Source organism: Liolophura sinensis, chromosome 10 (assembly GCF_032854445.1).
Source record: "Liolophura sinensis isolate JHLJ2023 chromosome 10, CUHK_Ljap_v2, whole genome shotgun sequence".
Taxonomy (NCBI): Eukaryota; Metazoa; Mollusca; class Polyplacophora; order Chitonida; family Chitonidae; genus Liolophura; species Liolophura sinensis.
This window is the reverse complement of record NC_088304.1, coordinates 17,417,861-17,441,789: the sequence shown is the minus strand read 5'-3', so window position 1 is coordinate 17,441,789 and position 23,929 is coordinate 17,417,861. Positions and strand designations below refer to the sequence as shown.

The 23,929-nt window shown below is 40.2% G+C and overlaps 1 protein-coding gene across 1 annotated transcript; it reads left to right on the top strand.

The window, feature by feature from the left end:
* Window positions 1-606: 606 nt before the first annotated feature.
* On the top strand, window positions 607-22,302 carry LOC135476694 (ester hydrolase C11orf54-like). The gene is made up of 9 exons (XM_064756806.1): window positions 607-696; window positions 3,559-3,657; window positions 6,243-6,316; window positions 8,652-8,753; window positions 9,998-10,075; window positions 10,461-10,547; window positions 11,536-11,685; window positions 14,669-14,782; window positions 21,693-22,302. The coding sequence occupies exons 1-9, from the start codon at window positions 630-632 to the stop codon at window positions 21,864-21,866; spliced, it is 945 nt and encodes a 314-aa protein (XP_064612876.1). The 5' UTR covers window positions 607-629; the 3' UTR covers window positions 21,867-22,302.
* The last annotated feature ends 1,627 nt before the right edge of the window (window positions 22,303-23,929 follow it).

Sequence of the window (23,929 nt, the reverse complement as noted above, 5' to 3'; positions counted from 1 at the left end):
GATTCCTCTCACCATAATGCTGGCCGTGATCGTAGAATTGAAATATTCTCAAGTACAGCGTAAAACACCACTGAAATAAATAAATAAATGAATAAATAAATAAATATTTATTCTTATGATATTCACAATCCGGTTATGATGATTTTGATTCTGTACATGCACTGAAGTTCACCATGTTGTAAACTTGAGCTGCAAATGTGTGAGTTTAAAAAACTGAAATATGGTAATGAGTTAAGATGGGTAGTGAAATAATGACGTGCACTAGTCAGCGTGCTGGAATTAAGGAATCAGTTATAGGCCTATGTATGCGTGTCAGTGATTCGCCTTATTTTAGTAGCGACTCGCGTCTCTTGATAACAGTACGAAATTATCACATTTAAATCAGATCAACTTACATGTACTTAAATGTGAATAAACGAAGAAAAAAATCCCAGAACAAATGAACCAATAGAACTCGTTTGCAATTAGAAAAGAACCCGTTAAATAGTCACTAGTCACTGTTTTAAATGGTCGTATCCTCGGGATCACAGCGAGATAAAGTTTATTTCAGCCAGCAAATGCAAGGGAGACAACCCTGATAAACTTACACACTCTTTCTCACAACGGGCAGGGAAGACGTATGGACAACTATGTCGTCAAGTTTGCCGGTTTTAAAAGTGCCACTTCACGTGCCCGCTCTGGAAGAAGTTGCAAAAGGTAGGGAACAGGGGTAATCTGATATCTAGGTATGCCGCTACCTGTTTGACTGAGAAATGCATCGCGTATGTTTCAAGCTACATGGGACAATGTGGCCCACGGCTTATACTGACGTCGTGTTCCGTGGACGGTGGGTAGGCCTACACTGACTGCGGATACGACAGACACCGTAACTCGGCTGTCGAAACGGTGATACAGGCGCAACGTCAAACCTGAATAGGAAACCGTATCAAACATGAAACTAGTTTAAATTTCAATATGGATACTGTCAATCAGTTTGTAGCTTTGGGTATTTGTATTTAGGTAGTTGTAATCAGACTCAGTGTCCCTAAAAAAAAAAAAAAAAAAAAAAAAAAAAGCCCAGCTACCGTAACACAGAAATCACAGTAGCTAGCCTAGTTGTATTTCTGAAAGATGAGAGTTCCACAGCTACCATGGATACTTCGGTACTTGGCCATTGGATGGCATATGCAACAGGTTAAAGCTAGGATGTACAGTTATACCTCAAACTTAACTTCAAAGGTGAGAGGGAGTAGGGTTTTATATATTTGTGTACACATTATAATTACGTGTATTTTCAATTTGTCAGACCGATGCAGTGCAGACCTTATAATTTTTTTATTTTGTACCACACATTTTCGTTATAGGCTCTTGTCATTACTGTTAGATTCAGTGCATGTTTCATTTTATTATGTAGGCCTGTCAGTGTTTCATAGTTTTTATCTTCACAAAGACCATCTGTCGTGATCTCATTTTGATCAGTCACGCACAGCATGCTTCACCTCCTACCTTACATACACATCCAGGTACCGGTAACCTACTATATAACTGTACTTACCCCATTAAACGTATAACACCAATGCGACGTGCTTATACATATGAGTGCGTACATATAGGCCATTATGTATCTTACACTAAATACTGTACCTGAGGTGTAGAGGTATATATCAAGATGACCTTAAATGTACCTGTATATACTTACTGCTAGGGCCTTCTGTCTGACTCTAAATGAAGTCAGAAATAGCTTTCACCTTTATAGGAATCGTACATGCATTTGAGCATACTGTCATAGGGTTGTGAGTGAAAATTCTGAGACAAAGATGAATTGATACACAATTATAAATTACAGGTGCGTGTGCAATGTTAATTCCGCGAGCTAAATGATCTTCATCATCTGATATTCTGACATTTACCTTATCGGTTTGAATGTCAGAAATATAAACTATAGAGAAAGTTCCATTACATTTAACATTGAATTAGTACACTGTAAGTCGTAATAAATTTTCTTCAGTAGACAGCTGCAAAGTAGTAGTCTAGAAGTTTGGGAATGCCAGAAAATAAACTTTAATATCCACAAAAATGCATTTCATTGGACAATTAGTATCTAAACTTGTTTATTTTTGTGTGACAGATTAAAAAGCATCATATATGTAATAGAATGGCCATCAAAGCTATTAAAAAATTTTTGTGTTACCTTTACAGAATTTGTCTTTATAAGTATTTAAAGTGCAAGTATTAGACCATATGGCAGCTGGTTAAGAACATAATTTAACCGAGCAACCTGCAGATGGTCGTGGGTTTCCGCCGGGCTCTGCCCTGTTTCCACCCACCATAATGCTGACCACCAGCGTATAAGTGAAATATTCTTGAGTACAGCGTAAAACACCAATCAAATAAATAAATTAATAAATAATTTAACCCAAGACTAAGTTTGTGTCATAAAATATTTTGTTTATAGACGTCATCCTTAGTTTTGACTATGGTATGCAGTCAAAACATTACAACCACAAACATACTTGATATGTAGATACAGTGTATATGTGGCAGTTATAGAATGCAGAGGTGCAAAGACATGCGATTGTTGCTCATGCAGGTGTTTGTGGTCACAACAGGCCACAGTGGAGCCCAATATTTTTAATGCTGATGACTTGCTTACAAAAATTCTCAAAACATACAAGAAACAACCAGTACTTTTGTTGATAGTTGTGATGGCTTATTTTTGATGTTTGCTTCATTTTTACATGGTATGCTATTCTTTAAAAAAGATAATTCAAAGGAATTCATTTTACGGTTTGAAGATCAAGAAATGATGTACCCTGCTCAAGCTCAGGCTTATGATGGACATGCATGTACACCATTATTTCTTTTTTTTGATTGTTGCTTAATGTCATAGGCCTAATGACAAAATTTTCACTTATGGCATCAAGTTTTACAGTAAGAGGAACCAATGTTCCTGGAGGTTAAGCCACAGATCTTTAGCTAGTGTGACATATATGAGAAAGGCTCATATTGGTGTGATAGTCAAATGGTCTTCAGTGAAGGTCATGCCAGACCCCACAAGAGAGCACTTTCATTACTTATTGCCTCAGTTGGTTAGAGCACTAGCGCAGCATAATGACCTTGGAGCCTCTCACCAATGCGGTAGCTGTGAGTTCAAGTCCAGTTCATGCTGGCTTCCTCCTGTAAGTTGGAAGGTCTGGCAGCACCCTGCGGATGGTCGTGGGTTTCCCCTGGGCTCTGCCGAGTTTCCTCCCACCATAAAGCTGGCCGCCCTCATATAAGTGAAATATTCTTGACTACGGTGCAAAACACCATCAAAGAAATAGATATTGCCACTATGGCATCGGGAACAATGAAAGATTTATATGAAATCTGTCTTGATGAACTACCTTAGGACAATTCCAATGTTTCACTGGATTTTAGGCTCTCAAAATTTATGAAAAAATATCGGAAAAAAATGTATGGTTTCAAAGACTCACCTTAGAATGCAAGTCTGGCTGCGTATAACAACATGCATGATTCATGATGTAAGCTGTATTGTTCCTCTAGGATTTAACCGTTGAAAACAATTTTGTTACTCAGTATTGGAGTTGGGACTGAAGAAGAATTTTGCTGATGTGCGTGTGGATGTGGTGGACTGCCCTGACCTTACTCAACCTCCATTCCAGCTGGCCTCCACAGGTACATGTGTGATATCCTCAGGTATTGACCTTCAGTGTACAGCTGTGATATCATCAGGTGCTGACTGTGTATACACGTACGATATCCTCAGGTAATGACCCTTTGTACACCTATGGTATCCCAGGTTTATGTACTGACCTTGTGTACACCTGTGATATTCTCAGGCACTGACCCTGAGTAAGTCTGTGATATCCTGAGGTACTGACCCTATGTAAACTTACGCTATCCCCAGGTTGATGTACTGACCTTGTGTACATCTGTGATATCCTGAGGTACTGACCCTATGTACACCTACAGTATCCGCAGGTTCATGTACTGGCGCTGAGTACACCTGTGATATTCTCAGGTACTGACCCTATGTACGTCTACGCTATCCCCGGGTTGATGTACTGATGCTGAGTCCACCTGTGATATCCTCAGGTACTGACCCTATGTACACCTAAGCTGTCTCCAGGTTGATGAACTGACGCTGAGTACACCTGTGATATCCTCAGGTACTGACCCTATGTACGTCTGTGCTATCCCCAGGTTGATGTACTGACGCTGAGTACACCTGTAATATCCTCAGGTACTGACCCTATGTACACCTAAGCTGTCCCCAGGTTGATGTACTGACGCTGAGTACACCTGTGATATCCTCAGGTACTGACCCTATGTACGTCTGCGCTATCCCCAGGTTGATGTACTGACGCTGAGTACACCTGTGATATCCTCAGGTACTGACCCTATGTAAACCTAAGCTGTCCCCAGGTTGATGTACTGACGCTGAGTACACCTGTGATAGCCTTAGGTACTGACCCTATGTACGTCTGCGGTATCTCCAGGTTCATATACTGATGCTGAGTACACCTGTGATATACTCAGGTACTGACCCTATGTACACCTACGGTATCCCCAGGTTCATGGACTGACCTTGTGTACACCTGTGACATCCTCAGGTATTGACCCTATGTACACCTACGGTATTCCCAGGTTCATGGACTGACCTTGTGTAAACCTGTGACATCCTCAGGTATTGACCCTATGTACACCTACGTTATCCCCAGGTTCATGTACTGATGCTAAGTACACCTGTGATAGCCTTAGGCCTGACCCTATGTTCACCTACAGTATCCCCGGGTTCATGTACTGACGCTGAGTAAATCCCAGATATACATTGTAAGCCGTAGCACAAGAGCAATGTCCAGTACTCAACACACAATCTTAGATATACATTGTAAGCAGCAGGACTAGGGCAATATCCAGCACTCAACAGTAAATCTTAGATGTACATTGTAAGCTGTAGCACAGAGCAATGTCCAGTACTTAACATCCAGTACCAGATATAGATTGGAAGTTGTGCAACAAGAGCAATGTCCAGTACTCGACATCCATTTCTCGATATACATTGTAAGCTGTAGCTCAAGAGCAATGCCCAGTACTTGACATCCATTTCTCGATATGCATTGTAAGTTGTAGCTCAAGAGCAATGCCCAGTACTTGACATCCATTTCTCGATATACATTGTAAGCTGTAGCTCAAGAGCAATGCCCAGTGCTTGACATCCATTTCTCTATATACATTGTAACCTGTAGCTCAAGAGCAATGCCCAGTACTTGACATCCATTTCTCGATATGCATTGTAAGCTGTAGCTCAAGAGCAATGCCCAGTACTCGACATCCATTTCTCGATATGCATTGTAAGCTGTAGCTCAAGAGCAATGCCCAGTCCTCGACATCCATTTCTCAATATGCATAGTAAGCTGTAGCTCAAGAGCAATGCCCAGTACTCGACATCCATTTCTCGATATACATTGTAAGCTGTAGCTCAAGAGCAATGCCCAGTACTCGACATCCATTTCTCAATATGCATTGTAAGCTGTAGCTCAAGAGCAATGCCCAGTCCTCGACATCCATTTCTCGATATGCATTGTAAGCTGTAGCTCAAGAGCAATGCCCAGTACTTGACATCCATTTCTCGATATGCATTGTAAGCTGTAGCTCAAGAGCAATGCCCAGTACTTGACATCCATTTCTCGATATGCATTGTAAGCTGTAGCTCAAGAGCAATGCCCAGTACTCGACATCCATTTCTTGATATGCATTGTAAGCTGTAGCTCAAGAGCAATGCCCAGTCCTCGACATCCATTTCTCAATATGCATTGTAACCTGTAGCTCAAGAGCAATGCCCAGTACTTGACATCCATTTCTCGATATGCATTGTAAGCTGTAGCTCAAGAGCAATGCCCAGTACTTGACATCCATTTCTCGATATGCATTGTAAGCTGTAGCTCAAGAGCAATGCCCAGTACTTGACATCCATTTCTCGATATGCATTGTAAGCTGTAGCTCAAGAGCAATGCCCAGTACTTGACATCCATTTCTCGATATGCATTGTAAGCTGTGGCTCAAGAGCAATGTCCTGGACTCAACACTCAATCCTAGATGATGAGAATTCCAAAGCATTTATAGCTTACATATAGATTACAGGAATCTGAAGTTCTGAGATTTCTCCCTGTTGTTGATGCTCTAAGTAATAATAGACTAAATGAAGGGATTCTCTCTGTGTATATAATGTCCACATATTGTATTTCTCTGTTTGGTAGGTTTGTGCGGCAACCCCCGATTAGCAGATGTTGGCGGTGTCCCCAACCTTATTCCACTTGCAAATTCAGCAAAGGTATCACACTTAAAATGTGTGCACAAATATGCATTTGTCAGTTATGCCATACAAGATTACTCTAGCATTATGACATGTACGGAGAAGGTAAAGAGGACATCATTTTAGCAGAGTGCATCGTGTACAAGCAATGAGGCCAAATTGTAATCAAACTGTAAATTTAACTGAATTTTCTGTGGTAATCAAAGAAAGTGATTCTTTAAAGTGAAGATAAAGTCTTCCATTACATATAGATAGATAAAAGGGTATAGGACACAATTGTCACAGAAAAATATGTAAAAACTTTTGTAAAGTTTTGAAAGTCAAGAAGGTGAGGTTCAGTATTGGTGATACGCCACTGACGGACAACTCACTCCAAGTAGCCATGTTGTAGAAGCCCCTATGAACTTGGCCAATCACTAGTGCTGAAAGTGTCACATGATATTTGGCTGTCACATCAAAAAACCTATTAGCTCATGATTGTCAGTGTGGTTTCGTATAGTGGGTAGACAGATATCGATGCAATAGATCAGATTTTGTGGTTAGTTTAAGTGTTAAAGGGGTGCATTTAGATCACACATTTATTAACAGGGAACTGAGAACGGTTGCCCGTGTCACAATGCGTACATGTTGGGCAAGAGGCTTGTCAGGGTGAACTGGTAAGAAAATCGCCTCGGGGAGAGTCATTGCTTGAAGAAAGATATTGTGGCTTTGCATTGTTTTTCCTTAGCAAAATCAGATTTATTACGGAAATATCTTCCTAAAATCTGAATAAAGGAATCTGTTATAAATCAGAAGGTCCTGCTATGTTCGGTAAATTCCATTATGTTGGTACAGCCAGATTGGCCTTATTCTTACACCCATGCAGGACAAGGAGGAGCAAGACTGCTAAAACACAAAACAGAGCTGATACTCCTTAGCTGGGAACCAGGCATTTTTATTTGCCTTTGCTCATTGTCACATTGTTTAATACCAGTGGTATGGGAGAGCTCCTAGGTTTTGTGGCGTTATGCTAGAGGGCTATAACATGGCAAAATGGTATCGCCAATCGAGTGGCTAGGTATTGAGGATTGTTTGCTATTTATTTTGTTGATAAGTGTTGTAGAATTTTAAAAATATTTTTAGCACATTTCTGGAATAATACTGACTTTATGTTCACTTTAAAATTAAGATTTTATGAAAATTTAGCTCCCTTTCATGAAAAGATTATTTGATTTATTTATCTGATTGATATTTTGCATCATACTGAAGAATATTTCACTTATACAACCACAGTCAGTGTTATGGCATTACGCCTGAAATAAAGAATTATTACTATTATTACATACATTACCCCTACCCAGATCATAGGGGAAAGAGATATGACGATGTATAAAAAAAAAACTTATTTGACCGGCCTAAATGCACAGTAAGGTATTACCTCTACCGATAAAGCATCTTCCGCAATTTACATGTCGCTAGGAGACTTAATGTAATGAATACGTGTGAAGTACATAAAACCACATTGTTAGAAGAGTCTACATTTAAAATCCTGTACAGATTCTCTAACTACCTCACCTAAGGAGCATATGCCATTAATCACAAACGTGGTATCACTACAGCTGTATCTGTAATAGAGAAGAAATTGAAAAATATTATTGTACGTAACTCTTATCTTTTTGTACGCTGAACTGGAAAACACCGACCATAAATGGCAGCAATGCAAGTTATAACAATGTGCGAAGAAAAGGGACTTTTTAACTTCTTATAGCAAAACAAGCAGAAAACTTGCTCAGTAAAACACTGGCATGAACACATAATTTACATTTTTGTGCTTTTTTCAGGATTGTCAGACAAGTTGCGCGCAATAATGTGACCAAAAAACTAGGTGTAGTACTTGACATACGGTAGTTCCTCGTTACAGAGTTCTGTTTTACCTGAAGTGGAACATAAACACGTAAACCACATTGGATAAGACAGCCATGCACACAGGATTTTTTTCAGTTATAAAATAAGTCATGGGACACAGGATATTCAGAACAAATTGCAGTGATTTTGTGGAAGGACACAAGAGACACAAACCAGTTCTGCTACAGCCTACTCCAGATTCAGATAGTCCTAAAGCAACATCAATGTACGTAAAACAAAGATGGCGGTGATAAAACCCCACCTTGCCTAGTGCTGTGGGGGGCTCCACTTAACAGCAAACCTGTTGTATAGTACACCAAAAATAGTCATAGTTTTACAAGACACACTGGTAAATCATGATCAATTAGCTTTTGAAATAATGACTGATCTGTAAATTTTTTCCATTCTTGTGCCATGTATAATGATTTGTCTACTTGCCAGTTACATGCGCCTGATTTTGACTTGTCAGAACTATAACATGGAGGAGATGGCAGGTCTTTTGGAGCTACCCTACGGGCTCCTGGTTGGAGCTGGGGCTGGCCCTAACCATGTGGCCGGCGTCAACTGTGAGGTATGAAACACTCTACAATGGCGTATTTCCTCAAACTTTACTCATTCAATAAGGCATTGGTTATTGATGCAGACTACATATTAATAAATTTGAATAAACGTTTCTGTTTCTGACGTGCTCACAAAGACATACATGTATTTTCCATCTGGCTCACAAATTAGTAACATGTTCTCGTTTGTAATTAACTTCATTAGCCATAATTACCTGTACCATCATTAACACTATATGTGGATTTAAGGTGTAATTTAAAAAATCGTGGAGCCTTGCCGTCATGTTCACGAGACCCATTACCATCATTCTCGCTATACCAGAGGTCATCATCTATACCTTGAGGGTTGGCTGGGGTATCTTTTGTTGGTGGGTATTAATTTCAGTAGAAATACATGTACCATGTTTTGACAGAAGAAATGTCAGAGGGAAGAGGCAGGGTCACTGATCATGGGGCCTCTCTTAAACAGCCATTTTAGCCAAGATTCTTTTGTTGAAGAAGAAATAAGGTATCCTGTCCAGCACAACATGCATTCATTCACACAAAGTGTATGAATTTTCTCCAATTTGCAGATAATCCTACTTATACCAAGTGCTTACAGAAACAAAATTTTTCGTCCATTTCCGTACAAATTCCACGGATGACATCTTTTTCGTGGAGCGATGTCATTTCTCCAAGAGTGGTGTAATCAGCAGTGTCTTCAATCACACAAAAGCTCATTCACGGATGACGTGGAGGGAGCAGGAGACGTCAACTGGAGTTCGTAAAGTCATAATAGCGTCAAACGGGGTAATATGACATCGCAGGAATTTGTACAGAAATGATCGAACATTTTGTGTTTTGTACTGAATCGTACTGCATGGCCTTTGAATTGCCCAAATATTTAACTGACAGAAAAGGAAGAAAGCCACGGGTGCATCATGCATATCTAGCAAATGACATATAAATGCAACATGAATTCAGTCATTCTACCATTCTTGACAAAGAAGGACTCTCGAAAGATGTAACCTTTATTTCCTGTTAACCGCTTTTGGTACCAAAATACCAATAGAACTCATTGCTTAAAGCTGCGAAATTCTGGCAGGCTTGGCAGGTTTATTTTCACTAATGAGTCAGTTTAGAAAATAGACCATTAAAGAGAAGTAATAATACAGATAATGGCCTTAGGTGTCTTAAGCTCAAGGTCTGAAAATGTCAGTATACAGCTAGTTTACTATGTGTATTTTCTGATGAGTTGGCTCTTTTCTACTTTCAGATGGCATGTAACATTAAATTCGAGCAGTCCAGAGAGAAGACAGAAAACAGAACATGTTTCTTCAAGGTTAACCCAAAAGTGCGTCATTATATATGTTCTGGAGCTTAGTAAGATTAAATGTCTTTCTTTACCTTAAAGACAGGCAGAATCTACAGGAGGGGTGATTTAATATGGGGAAATCTGTAAATTTTTGCTCAACTTTCCTATTAGTTTCTAAAAAAATTCTGACTTCAAAATATGTGTGGGTTAGGATATTTTACAGGCTATATATTGAAAAACTAAAACCACATCTGAGTCAGTTTTGAATTTATGTACAATTATGTTATTCAGACTATATCTGATTAAACTTGAGGTTAAATTTTGCCCACCTAAAATATATACAGTTAAACAAAAATATTTATATGTATATTTGATCAATTATGTAAATGAATGAGTCAGTAAATCATTAACTTGTCTTCTCCAGGATGAAACTCATTTGCAACTGGATTTGAAGTCTACAGAGTTTAGTCTGATGGCCAATCTCTTTTGCTCAGATGGTGAGCCTGGCAAGGTGAGCATAAAGAGTCCTTAGTTTGTATGCAGAGTTTAATCCATTGACCAGTCTTCTGCTCAGATGGTGAGCCTGGCAAGGTGAGCACAAAGAGTCCTTAGTTTGTATGCAGAGTTTAATCCATTGACCAGTCTTCTGCTCAGATGGTGAGCCTGGCAAGGTGAGCATAAAGAGTCCTTAGTTTGTATGCAGAGTTTAATCCATTGACCAGTCTTCTGCTCAGATGGTGAGCCTGGCAAGGTGAGCATAAAGAGTCCTTAGTTTGTATGCAGAGTTTAATCCAATGACCAGTCTTCTGCTGAGATGGTGAGCCTGGCAAGGTGAGCACAAACTGTCCTAAATCTACAGAGTTTAGTCTGATGGCCAATCTCTTTTGCTCAGATGATGAGCCTGGCAAGGTGAGCACAAAGAGTCCTTAGTTTGTATGCAGAGTGTAGTCCAATGACCAGACTCTGCTCAGATGGCGAGCCTGGCAAGGTGAGCACAAAGAGCCCTTAGTTTGTATGCAGAGTTTAGTCCATTGACCAGTCTTCTGCTCAGATGGTGAGCCTGCCAAGGTGTCCTAAATCTGCCTGCAGAGTTTAGTCTGATTGATAGTTTCTTCTGCTCAGATGGTGAGCCTTCATGGCACAGTGGGCACAAACTTTCCTAAGCTTGCAGAGTTTAGTCTGATTAACAAGCTGTTCTGCTCAGATGGTCAGTCTGCCATGGCATTTCCCACCTCAACTGTTCTTTGTGCCTTGATACTAATATGAAGGTTCGGCAAGGCACTTCAACGATGTTTATTTTGACTAACATGAAAACTTTGACAAACTGAGTCTCAAGTTGAAGTGGAAATAGTTCCATACAAAGGTCTTGAAAAATGTTCAACTAACCTTGAAAAAGGTCGTGGAAAAGTCTCGAAAATAATTGTACTTATGAACCCTGAAAAGTAAATTACCTGTCGCTCAGAATGAGTAAATCATTTTATTTTGTTCACGACCTTCAGGTAATAGAAGCTGTGGCAAAGCGTAGGACGGGGCCTCTGAGCTACATGACCTGCCTGAGGAAGGCTTTAGCTGATCATTTTGCTTCCAAACCTGTGGGAATGGGTGGCACTTTTGCCATTGAGAAGGGTAAAGCCAAACTCCATATCATGGTAAGGTTTATACAGAATACTTTGGAAAACCAGTTTTCCTTCCACCATGATGTTTGCTGCCACAGAAGTGAAATATTCTTGAAAACTGTGTAATTTAGCATTAATGAAATAAATAAATTTTGGAGAGACAGGAAATAGTCTGGTATTGTATAATGTCATTTTTGATTAGGTATTGCTGAATAGATGGATTTTTCTGTAATTGAATTTACATTTTGTTCTTTGTGAGATGTTTATTATAAGGTAGTATCAAGGCTGTGTGTAGCAGGTATTTGGTGTGACAGTGGGGGACATTGAGGGTGTTGTATCTAGTGTAGATCCTGACAGTGAAGGGTATTGAAGGTGTATCTAGTGTAGATCCTGACAATGAGGGGCATTGAGGGCGTTGTATCTAGTGTAGATCCTGACATTGGGGGGCATTGAGGGCGTTGTATCTAGTGTAGATCCTGACAATTGGGGGCATTGAGGGCATTGTATCTAGTGTAGATCCTGACAATGAGGGGCATTGAGGACTTTGAATCTAGTGTAGATCCTGACAATGAGGGGCATTGAGGGCTTTGAATCTAGTGTAGATCCTGACAATAAGGGGCATTGAGGGCGTTGTAACTTGTGTAGATCCTGACAATGATGGGCATTGAGGGCGTTGTATCTAGTGTAGATCCTGACAATGAGGGGCATTGAGGGCATTGTATCTAGTGTAGATCCTGACAATGAGGGGCATTGAGGGCGTTGTATCTAGTGTAGATCCTGACAATTGGGGCATTGAGGGCATTGTATCTAGTGTAGATCCTGACAATGAGGGGCATTGAGGGCGTTGAAACTAGTGTAGATCCTGACAATGAGGGGCATTGAGGGCATTGTATCTAGTGTAGATCCTGACAATGAGGGGCATTGAGGGCGTTGTATCTAGTGTAGATCCTGACAATTGAGGGCATTGAGAGCATTGTATCTAGTGTAGATGCTGACAGTGAGGGGCATTGAGGGCATTGTATCTAGTGTAGATCCTGACAATGAGGGGCATTGAGGGCATTGTATCTAGTGTAGATGCTGACAATGAGGGGCATTGAGGGCATTGTATCTAGTGTAGATCCTGACAATGAGGAGCATTGAGGGCGTTGTATCTAGTGTAGATCCTGACAATTGGGGCATTGAGGGCATTGTATCTAGTGTAGATCCTGACAATGAAGGGTATTGAAGGTGAATCTAGTGCAGATCCTGATGGGGCATTGAGGGCGCTGTATCTAGTGCAGATCCTGACAATGATGGGCATTGAGGGCATTGTATCTAGTGTAGATCCTGACAATGAGGGGCATTGAGGGCGTTGTATCTAGTGTAGATCTTGACATTGAGGAGCATTGAGGGTGTTGTATCTAGTGTAGATCCTGACAATGAAGGGTTTTGAAGGTGTATCTAGTGCAGATCCTGAAAATGAGGGGCATTGAGGGCGTTGTATCTAGTGTAGATCATGACACGTTCAGGGTACCTCTGACACGTTCAGTGTTCTTCTGACTTGTTCAGTGTACCTCTGACACGTTCAGTGTACCTCTGACATGTTCAGTGTACCTCTGACACGTTCAGTGTACCTCTGACACGTTCACTGTACCTCTGACATGTTCAGGGTACTTCTGACATGTTCAGTGTACCTCTGACAAGTTCAGTGTACCTCTGACACGTTCATACCACTGACATGTCTGAGATGCAAGGTCCTTCTCTTCTTGTAAACATATGAGCAGATTATGGAAAAACAAACTGCCATATTTAAGACATAACGAATTGGCCAGATGGACAACAAATCCATTTGGCTGTTTACGAAAGCGGCCAAAAATGTATCTCCCAAATGAGATAAGCATCTCCCAACTCAACAACTTAAACCAAACATTAAGCATGTTCCAGAGAGAGAAAGGTGCACCACATATAAAGCGTGTCCCAAACCAAATAGTGATCTTGCTGCCAAACAAGCATGTTTTAAACCTGCATATAAGCATCTCCTGAACAAAGTTAAGATGAGGAAACATCTTTTGTGTAGAGCAAACATCAAATAAATAAGACACTTGATTTACTTTCCATATGCCACAGTTTTACAAGTTTTTTAATTGCCTACATGACTGTCTACACTTTCATAGTAAAATGTATTGAAAAACTATGCCATTGGAGCAAGTCAAATTAACTGTGAGTTCTACTGGTAAGTGCAAAATTGATACTAAAAAAAGAAATCTCTGCATTATTGGAGACAAATTTTGCATTACACAATATTTGTAAAGACATACATGCACATGTATCTTTCAAAACACTGCACTCATATTTTTGGGGACTGGGATATAACATGTTTGAATGAAAAATATAGGTACATGCATATGTAACTGGCTGTAACACATACAGTCAGCAGTGAATGTATATTTTGTGCCTGCCAGCAGCCAGGGTAGTGAGTTTCTGGGCTGTACCACAATGCTGGTCGGTCTTTTTTATTTATTTATTTGATTTGTGTTTTACGCCGTACTCAAGAATATTTCACTTATACAACGGCGGCCAGCAGTATGGTGGTTTGAAAACGGGCAGAGCCCGGGGGAAACACACGACCATCCGCAGGTTGCTGCCAGACCTTCCCACTTACGGCTGGAGAGGAAGCCAGCATGAGCTGGGCTTGAACTCACAGCGACGGCATTGGTGAGAGACTCCAGTGTCATTACACTGCGCTAGCGTGCTAACCAACTGAACCACGGAGGCCCTCTGTCTTTTTTAAATGAAGTGTTCTTGAGTACGGCATAAATCAAATCAAATAAATGAATATTATCATCCTTATCATTTCTTGTCCTGTTCAACCAATCAATCGACAGCATTTTATTTACCTCCCCAGTTTTGGTTGATGAAAAGCACCCTCTACATTTCAGTGATAACTGCTTCTTTCACTTATTCTGTTTAAGTGAGGCTTAAAAATATTAAATTTTTTTTGGTATCACTCAAACTTTCATCACTTTTTCTTTTGTAGCCGTCTTTTTCAAAAGTTCCCTTGACATGTGATGAGGATGTTGACAAATGGCTGAAGTATTACGAGATGAGCGCACCTATCATTTGTGTGGGAGAGCTGATATCACATGACCCTGTAAGTGCACTACATGATCCCATCAACATAAGTTCATCATCACATCAGTGATGCTGGTGTATTGATGGTGATGCTGGTGTATTGATGGTGATGCTCGCGTGTTGATGGTGTTGCTGTGTATTGATGGCGATGGTGTATTGATGGCAATGTTGGTGTATTGATGGTGAAGCTTGTGTAACGAAGGTGATGCTGGTGTATTGATGGTGATGTGGTGTGTTGATGGTGGTGCTGGTGTGTTGATGGCTATGCTGGTGTATTGATTGCTATGCTGGTGTATTGATGGTGATGCTTTTGTATTGATGATGATGCTGGTAAAGTGATGGTGATTCTGGTGTATTGATCGTGATGCTGGTGTATTGATGATGATGCTGGTGTGTTGATGATGATGCTGGTGTATTGATCGTGATGCTGGTGTATTGACGATGATGCTGGTGTGTTGATGGTGATGCTGGGGTATTGATGGTGATGCTGGTGTGTTGATTGCGATGCTGGTGTGTTGATGGTGATGCTGGTGTATTGATGATGATGCTGGTGTGTTGATGGTGATGCTGGTGTATTGATGGTGATGCTGGGGTATTGTTGATGATGCTGGTGTGTTGATGGTGATGCTGGGGTATTGATGGTGATGCTGGTGTGTTGATGGCGATGCTGGTGTGTTGATGGTGATGCTGGTGTGTTGATGGTGATGCTGGCGTGTTGATAGTGATGCTGGGGTATTGATGGTGATGTTGTTCTATTGATGGTGATGCTGGTGTGTTGATGGTAATGCTGGTGTATTGTTGGTGATGCTGGTGTGTTGTGTACCGATGGTTTTCCTGGTGAACAGTACATTTAAATCATGTTGGTAAACTGATGATTATGCCAGTGCACTGATAATGGTGTCTGTGAATTTGGGATGTCATTACAGGAATTATGATGCCAGTGTACTATTGGTATTGCCACTGACGATGTTGTGACATATTGGTCACATCAGTTTCAGAATAAATGTGATGCCATTGTAGTGATGATGTCATTTTATCGATGGCGATATCATGACATTGGTGAAGTATCAGAATGGATGTGATGCCATGGTAATGATGGTGATTGTATTGATGGTAGTTTCATGGTGAAATCAGTGTGTGAATGGATGTGATGCCATGGTAGTGATGGTGACGGTGATGATGGTAGTTTCATGCCATTCATGGTGAAATCAGTGTGTGAATGGATGTGATGCCATGGTAATGATGGTGATGGTATTGATGGTAGTTTCATGGCATTCATGGTGAAATCAGTGTGTGAATGGATGTGATGCCGTGGTAGTGATGGTGATGGTATTGATGGTAGTTTCATGGTGAAATCAGTGTGTGAATGCATGTGATGCTGTGGTAGTGATGGTGACGGTGTTGACGGTAGTTTCATGGCATTCATGGTGAAATCAGTGTGTGAATGCATGTGATGCCGTGGTAGTGATGGTGACGGTGATGATGGTAGTTTCATGGCATTCATGGTGAAATCAATGTCTGAATGGATGTGATGCCGTGGTGGTGATGGTGATTGTATTGATGGTAGTTTCATGGTGAAATCAGTGTGTGAATGGATGTGATGCCGTGGTAGTGATGGTGACGGTGATGATGGTAGTTTCATGCCATTCATGGTGAAATCAGTGTGTGAATGGATGTGATGCCATGGAAATGATGGTGATGGTATTGATGGTAGTTTCATGGCATTCATGGTGAAATCAGTGTGTGAATGGATGTGATGCCGTGGTAGTGATGGTGATGGTATTGATGGTAGTTTCATGGCATTCATGGTGAAATCATTGTCTGAATGGATGTGATTGCCATGATAGTGATGGTGATGGTATTGATGGTAGTTTCATGGCATTCATGGTGAAATCATTGTCTGAATGGACGTGATGCCGTGGTAGTGATGGTGATGGTACTGATGGTAGTTTCATGGCATTCATGGTGAAATCATTGTCTGAATGGATGTGATGCCGTGATGGTGATGGTTATTGTATTGATGGTAGTTTCATGGCATTCATGGTGAAATCATTGTCTGAATGGATGTGATGCCATGGTAGTGATGGTATTGATGGTAGTTTCATGGCATTCATGGTGAAATCAGTGTCTGAATGGATGTGATGCCATGGTGGTGATCGTGATGGTATAAATGGTAGTTTCATGGCATTCATGGTGAAATCATTGTCTGAATGGATGTGATGCCGTGGTGGTGATTGTGATTGTATTGATGGTAGTTTCATGGCATTCATGGTAAAATCAATGTGTGAATGGATGTGATGCCGTGGTAGTGATGGTGATGGTATTGATGGTAGTTTCATGGCATTCATGGTGAAATCATTGTCTGAATGGATGTGATGCCGTGGTGGTGATTGTGATTGTATTGATGGTAGTTTCATGGCATTCATGGTAAAATCAATGTGTGAATGGATGTGATGCCGTGGTAGTGATGGTGATGGTATTGATGGTAGTTTCATGGCATTCATGGTGAAATCATTGTTTGAATGGATGTGATGCCATGGTAGTGATGGTGATGGTATTGATGGTAGTTTCATGGAATTCATGGTAAAATCAGTGTGTGAATGGATGTGATGCCATGGTAGTGATGGTGATGGTATTAATGGTAGTTTCATGGCATTCATGGTGAAATCAGTGTCTGAATGGATGTGATGCCATGATAGTGATGGTGATGGTATTGATGGTAGTTTCATGGCATTCATGGTGAAATCAGTGTCTGAATGGATGTGATGCCATGGTAGTGATGGTGATGGTATTGATGGTAGTTTCATGGCATTCATGGTGAAATCAGTGTGTGAATGGACGTGATGCCGTGGTAGTGATGGTGATGGTACTGATGGTAGTTTCATGGCATTCATGGTGAAATCATTGTCTGAATGGATGTGATGCCGTGATGGTGATGGTTATTGTATTGATGGTAGTTTCATGGCATTCATGGTGAAATCATTGTCTGAATGGATGTGATGCCATGGTAGTGATGGTATTGATGGTAGTTTCATGGCATTCATGGTGAAATCATTGTCTGAATGGATGTGATGCCATGGTGGTGATCGTGATGGTATAAATGGTAGTTTCATGGCATTCATGGTGAAATCATTGTCTGAATGGATGTGATGCCGTGGTGGTGATTGTGATTGTATTGATGGTAGTTTCATGGCATTCATGGTAAAATCAATGTGTGAATGGATGTGATGCCGTGGTAGTGATGGTGATGGTATTGATGGTAGTTTCATAGCATTCATGGTGAAATCATTGTCTGAATGGATGTGATGCCGTGGTGGTGATTGTGATTGTATTGATGGTAGTTTCATGGCATTCATGGTAAAATCAATGTGTGAATGGATGTGATGCCGTGGTAGTGATGGTGATGGTATTGATGGTAGTTTCATGGCATTCATGGTGAAATCATTGTCTGAATGGATGTGATGCCATGGTAGTGATGGTGATGGTATTGATGGTAGTTTCATGGAATTCATGGTAAAATCAGTGTGTGAATGGATGTGATGCCATGGTAGTGATGGTGATGGTATTAATGGTAGTTTCATGGCATTCATGGTAAAATCAGTGTGTGAATGGATGTGATGCCATGGTAGTGATGGTGATGGTATTAATGATAGTTTCATGGCATTCATGGTAAAATCAGTGTCTGAATGGATGTGATGCCATGGTAGTGATGATGATGGTGTTGATGGTAGTTTCATGGCATTCATGGTGAAATCAGTGTCTGAATGGATGTAATGCCATGATAGTGATGGTGATGGTATTGATGGTAGTTTCATGGCATTCATGGTGAAATCATTGTCTGAATGGACGTGATGCCGTGGTAGTGATGGTGATTGTACTGATGGTAGTTTCATGGCATTCATGGTGAAATCATTGTCTGAATGGATGTGATGCCATGGTAGTGATGGTGATGGTATTGATGGTAGTTTCATGGCATTCATGGTGAAATCAATGTGTGAATGTATGTTATGCCATGGTAGTGATGGTGATGGTATTAATGATAGTTTCATGGCATTCATGGTAAAATCAGTGTCTGAATGGATGTGATGCCATGGTAGTGATGATGATGGTGTTGATGGTAGTTTCATGGCATTCATGGTGAAATCAGTGTGTGAATGGATGTAATGCCATGATAGTGATGGTGATGGTATTGATGGTAGTTTCATGGCATTCATGGTGAAATCATTGTCTGAATGGACGTGATGCCGTGGTAGTGATGGTGATGGTACTGATGGTAGTTTCATGGCATTCATGGTGAAATCATTGTCTGAATGGATGTGATGCCATGATAGTGATAGTGATGGTATTGATGGTAGTTTCATGGCATTCATGGTGAAATCATTGTCTGAATGGACGTGATGCCGTGGTAGTGATGGTGATGGTACTGATGGTAGTTTCATGGCATTCATGGTGAAATCATTGTCTGAATGGATGTGATGCCATGGTAGTGATGGTGATGGTATTGATGGTAATTTCATGGCATTCATGGTGAAATCAATGTGTGAATGTATGTGATGCCATGGTAGTGATGGTGATGGTATTGATGGTAGTTTCATGGTATTCATGGTGAAATCAGTGTCTGAATGGATGTGATGCCATGGTAGTGATGGTGATGGGGTTGATGGTAGTTTCGTGGCATTCATGGTGAATTCATTGTCCGAATGGATGTGATGCCATGATAGTGATGGTGATGGTATTAATGGTAGTTTCATGGCATTGGTAAAATCAATGTGTGAATGGATGTGATGCCATGGTAATGATGGTGATGGTATTGATGGTAGTTTCATGGCATTCATGGTGAAATCAGTGTGTGAATGGATGTGATGCCGTGGTAGTGATGGTGATGGTATTGATGGTAGTTTCATGGCATTCATGGTGAAATCAGTGTGTGAATGGATGTGATGCCGTGGTAGTGATGGTATTGATGGTAGTTTCATGGCATTCATGGTGAAATCAGTGTCTGAATGGATGTGATGCCATGATAGTGATGGTGATGGTATTGATGGTAGTTTCATGGCATTCATGGTGAAATCATTGTCTGAATGGACGTGATGCCGTGGTAGTGATGGTGATGGTACTGATGGTAGTTTCATGGCATTCATGGTGAAATCATTGTCTGAATGGATGTGATACCATGATAGTGATGGTGATGGTATTGATGGTAGTTTCATGGCATTCATGGTGAAATCAGTGTCTGAATGGATGTGATGCCATGGTGGTGATCGTGATGGTATTAATGGTAGTTTCATGGCATTCATGGTGAAATCAGTGTGTGAATGGATGTGATGCCATGGTATTGATGGTAGTTTCATGCCATTCATGGTGAAATCATTGTCTGAATGGATGTGATGCCATGGTGGTGATCGTGATGGTATTGATGGTAGTTTCATGGCATTCATGGTGAAATCATTGTCTGAATGGATGTGATGCCGTGGTGGTGATGGTGATGGTATTGATGGTAGTTTCATGGCATTCATGGTAAAATCAAAGTGTGAATGGATGTGATGCCGTGGTAGTGATGGTGATGGTATTGATGGCAGTTTCATGCCATTCATGGTGAAATCAGTGTCTGAATGGATGTGATGCCGTGGTAGTGATGGTGATGGTATTGATGGTAGTTTCATGGCATTCATGGTGAAATCAGTGTGTGAATGGATGTGATGCCGTGGTAGTGATGGTATTGATGGTAGTTTCATGGCATTCATGGTGAAATCAGTGTCTGAATGGATGTGATGCCATGATAGTGATGGTGATGGTATTGATGGTAGTTTCATGGCATTCATGGTGAAATCATTGTCTGAATGGACGTGATGCCGTGGTAGTGATGGTGATGGTACTGATGGTAGTTTCATGGCATTCATGGTGAAATCATTGTCTGAATGGATGTGATACCATGATAGTGATGGTGATGGTATTGATGGTAGTTTCATGGCATTCATGGTGAAATCAGTGTCTGAATGGATGTGATGCCATGGTAGTGATGATGATGGTGTTGATGGTAGTTTCATGCCATTCATGGTGAAATCAGTGTCTGAATGGATGTGATGCCATGGTAGTGATGATGATGGTGTTGACGGTAGTTTCATGGCATTCATGGTGAAATCAGTGTGTGAATGGATGTGATGCCGTGGTAGTGATGGTATTGATGGTAGTTTCATGGCATTCATGGTGAAATCAGTGTCTGAATGGATGTGATGCCATGGTAGTGATGGTGATGGTATTGATGGTAGTTTCATGGCATTCATGGTGAAATCAGTGTCTGAATGGATGTGATGCCATGGTGGTGATCGTGATGGTATTAATGGTAGTTTCATGGCATTCATGGTGAAATCAGTGTGTGAATGGATGTGATGCCATGGTATTGATGGTAGTTTCATGCCATTCATGGTGAAATCATTGTCTGAATGGATGTGATGCCATGGTGGTGATCGTGATGGTATTGATGGTAGTTTCATGCCATTCATGGTGAAATCATTGTCTGAATGGATGTGATGCCGTGGTGGTGATGGTGATGGTATTGATGGTAGTTTCATGGCATTCATGGTAAAATCAAAGTGTGAATGGATGTGATGCCGTGGTAGTGATGGTGATGGTATTGATGGCAGTTTCATGCCATTCATGGTGAAATCAGTGTCTGAATGGATGTGATGCCTATATACTGATAGCTGAATTCCAGCAGTGTATTAAATAGGTGTGATATGTGATAAATCAATGGCAACTCACAAGAAATTGTAACATTAACAAATCTAATTTATAGAATGAAAACTCAAAGACAGAAAGACTTTCGCTTCATTTTGGATGATTCAGCTCCCTCCTATGGTCAAAAAAAGGACAAAATGTTGGATTCAATCCTGTGTTGGAAATAGTTTTTCTTTCTTTCTCATTGACAGGATCTGGATCTGAGAATGGAACATTTTCACTGTTATAGTGACCATGGTGAGGGCGGCCATTATCATTATGACACAACGCCTAACGAGGTGGAATACAGGGGTTATTTTAACATAGCAGAATACATGTTCAGGATTGATAAACCTTTAGAGACTCACATGATAGGTAGAGACTGATGAGACTGATGAAACGCTGGTGCGTCATTAAAAACAGTGAACTTTGACAGCCTTTTTAAACTTTTATGCAGAGATTAAGCCTTGTGCCTTGATTTATTTTAGAATGCATTGTAAGCAAACTAAAATCCTAGTATACACAAAACATACACACAAAATACTGTTTATAACAATATCATTTTAATTAATTTTCAGTATATTTTAATATTTTTAATTGAATGTTATTTTATTGAATAGTAGTTGACTGAATGTATGATTATGTCATTGACAGTTATGTTTATATAATATGGTATTTTACCAGGTTGTTCAAAGTATATATGTTCAAAGACAGCTGAAAGTTATACATGTGTAGAATATTATACAGAGTATTAATGGAGGTAAATTATTTATATGTATTTCTGAATCAGTCAATGTGTGTCAAAACTGAAACAGCCAAAGCTGAAACAGCCAAAGCTGAAACTGAAACTAGTCTGTAAGAGGTACATGGAGCTTTAATGATATGTAGTGTTTTTTGCTGAATAATTATAAAAACATGCATCAGAGATTATTTTTAAGAATTTTTATCAGGAGAAAAAGGTGAGAGGTTAATTGAAAAGCACTTTGTCAGTGATGTATTTATAGCTTATAGTCATTCTTATGTCAACATTCAGGAGAAATCAAATGCCTCTTTTTTGTTTTTCAAAATTGTGGCAAGATAATTGCTTACAACATGATTAAAAGTTGTTAAGTACGACATAAAACCCATACATATATACATACATACATATTCTATTAATTCAGCATCCAGATTATATTAGACTACAGGGTATTTCATAGAATATGACGCAGGATTATGTTAGCATAACATATTCTAGCAACAGACATTTAGTTAAAATTGACAGATTATTTGTTGGGCGTATAAATTAACCATCATCTGGATTTTGGCATCTGCATACATCGTATGGGCGTCTACTTAAGATTTTGTGGAAGTCCTGTGTAAGATATTTTTGTGTCTGTAGTTAGGGCACATGATGACATGTAGACACAAAAACATTGTGGTAGAACACTCACACACAAACATTGTGGTACAATATTCAAACGCAAACATTGTGGTAGAATATTCACACTCAAAAATTGTGTTAGAACACTCGCACACAAACATTGTGGTACAATATTCAAATGCAAACATTGTGGTAGAACATTCACACACAAACATTGTGGTAGAACATTCACATGCAAATGATGCGGTGGAAGATTCACACGCAAACATTGAGATGGAACATTCACCCACAAACATTGTGGTGGAACATTTACATGCAAACATTGTGTTGGAACACTCACATGCAAACATTGTGGTGGAACATTCATACGCAAACATTGTGGTGGAACATTCACACGCAAACATTGTGGTGGAACATTCACATGTAAACATTGTGGTGGAACATTCACACGCAAACATTGTGGTGGAACATTCACATACAAACATTGTGGTGGAACATTCAACACATACATTGTGGTGGAACATTCAACACATACATTGTAGTGAAACATTCCCAAACAAACATTGTGGTAGAACATTCCCACACAAACATTGTGGTGGAACATTTACACGCAAACATTGTGGTGGAACATTCACACACAAACATTGTGGTGGAACCTTTACATGCAAACATTGTGGTGGAACATTCACATGCAAACATTGTGGTGGAACATTCACACGCAAACATTGTGGTGGAACATTCACATCCAAACATTGTGGTGGAACATTCACACGCAAACATTGTGGTGGAACATTCACACGCAAACATTGTGGTGGAACATTCACATGCAAATATTGTGGTGGAACATTCACACAAACATTGTGATGGAACATTCACCCACAAACATTGTGGTGGAACATTCACACACAAACATTGTGGTGGAACATTCATACGCAAATATTGTGGTGGAACATTCACACGCAAACATTGTGGTGGAACATTCACATGCAAACATTGTGGTGGAACATTCCCACACAAACATTGTGGTGGAACATTCACATACAAACATTGTGGTGGAACATTCAACACATACATTGTAGTGAAACA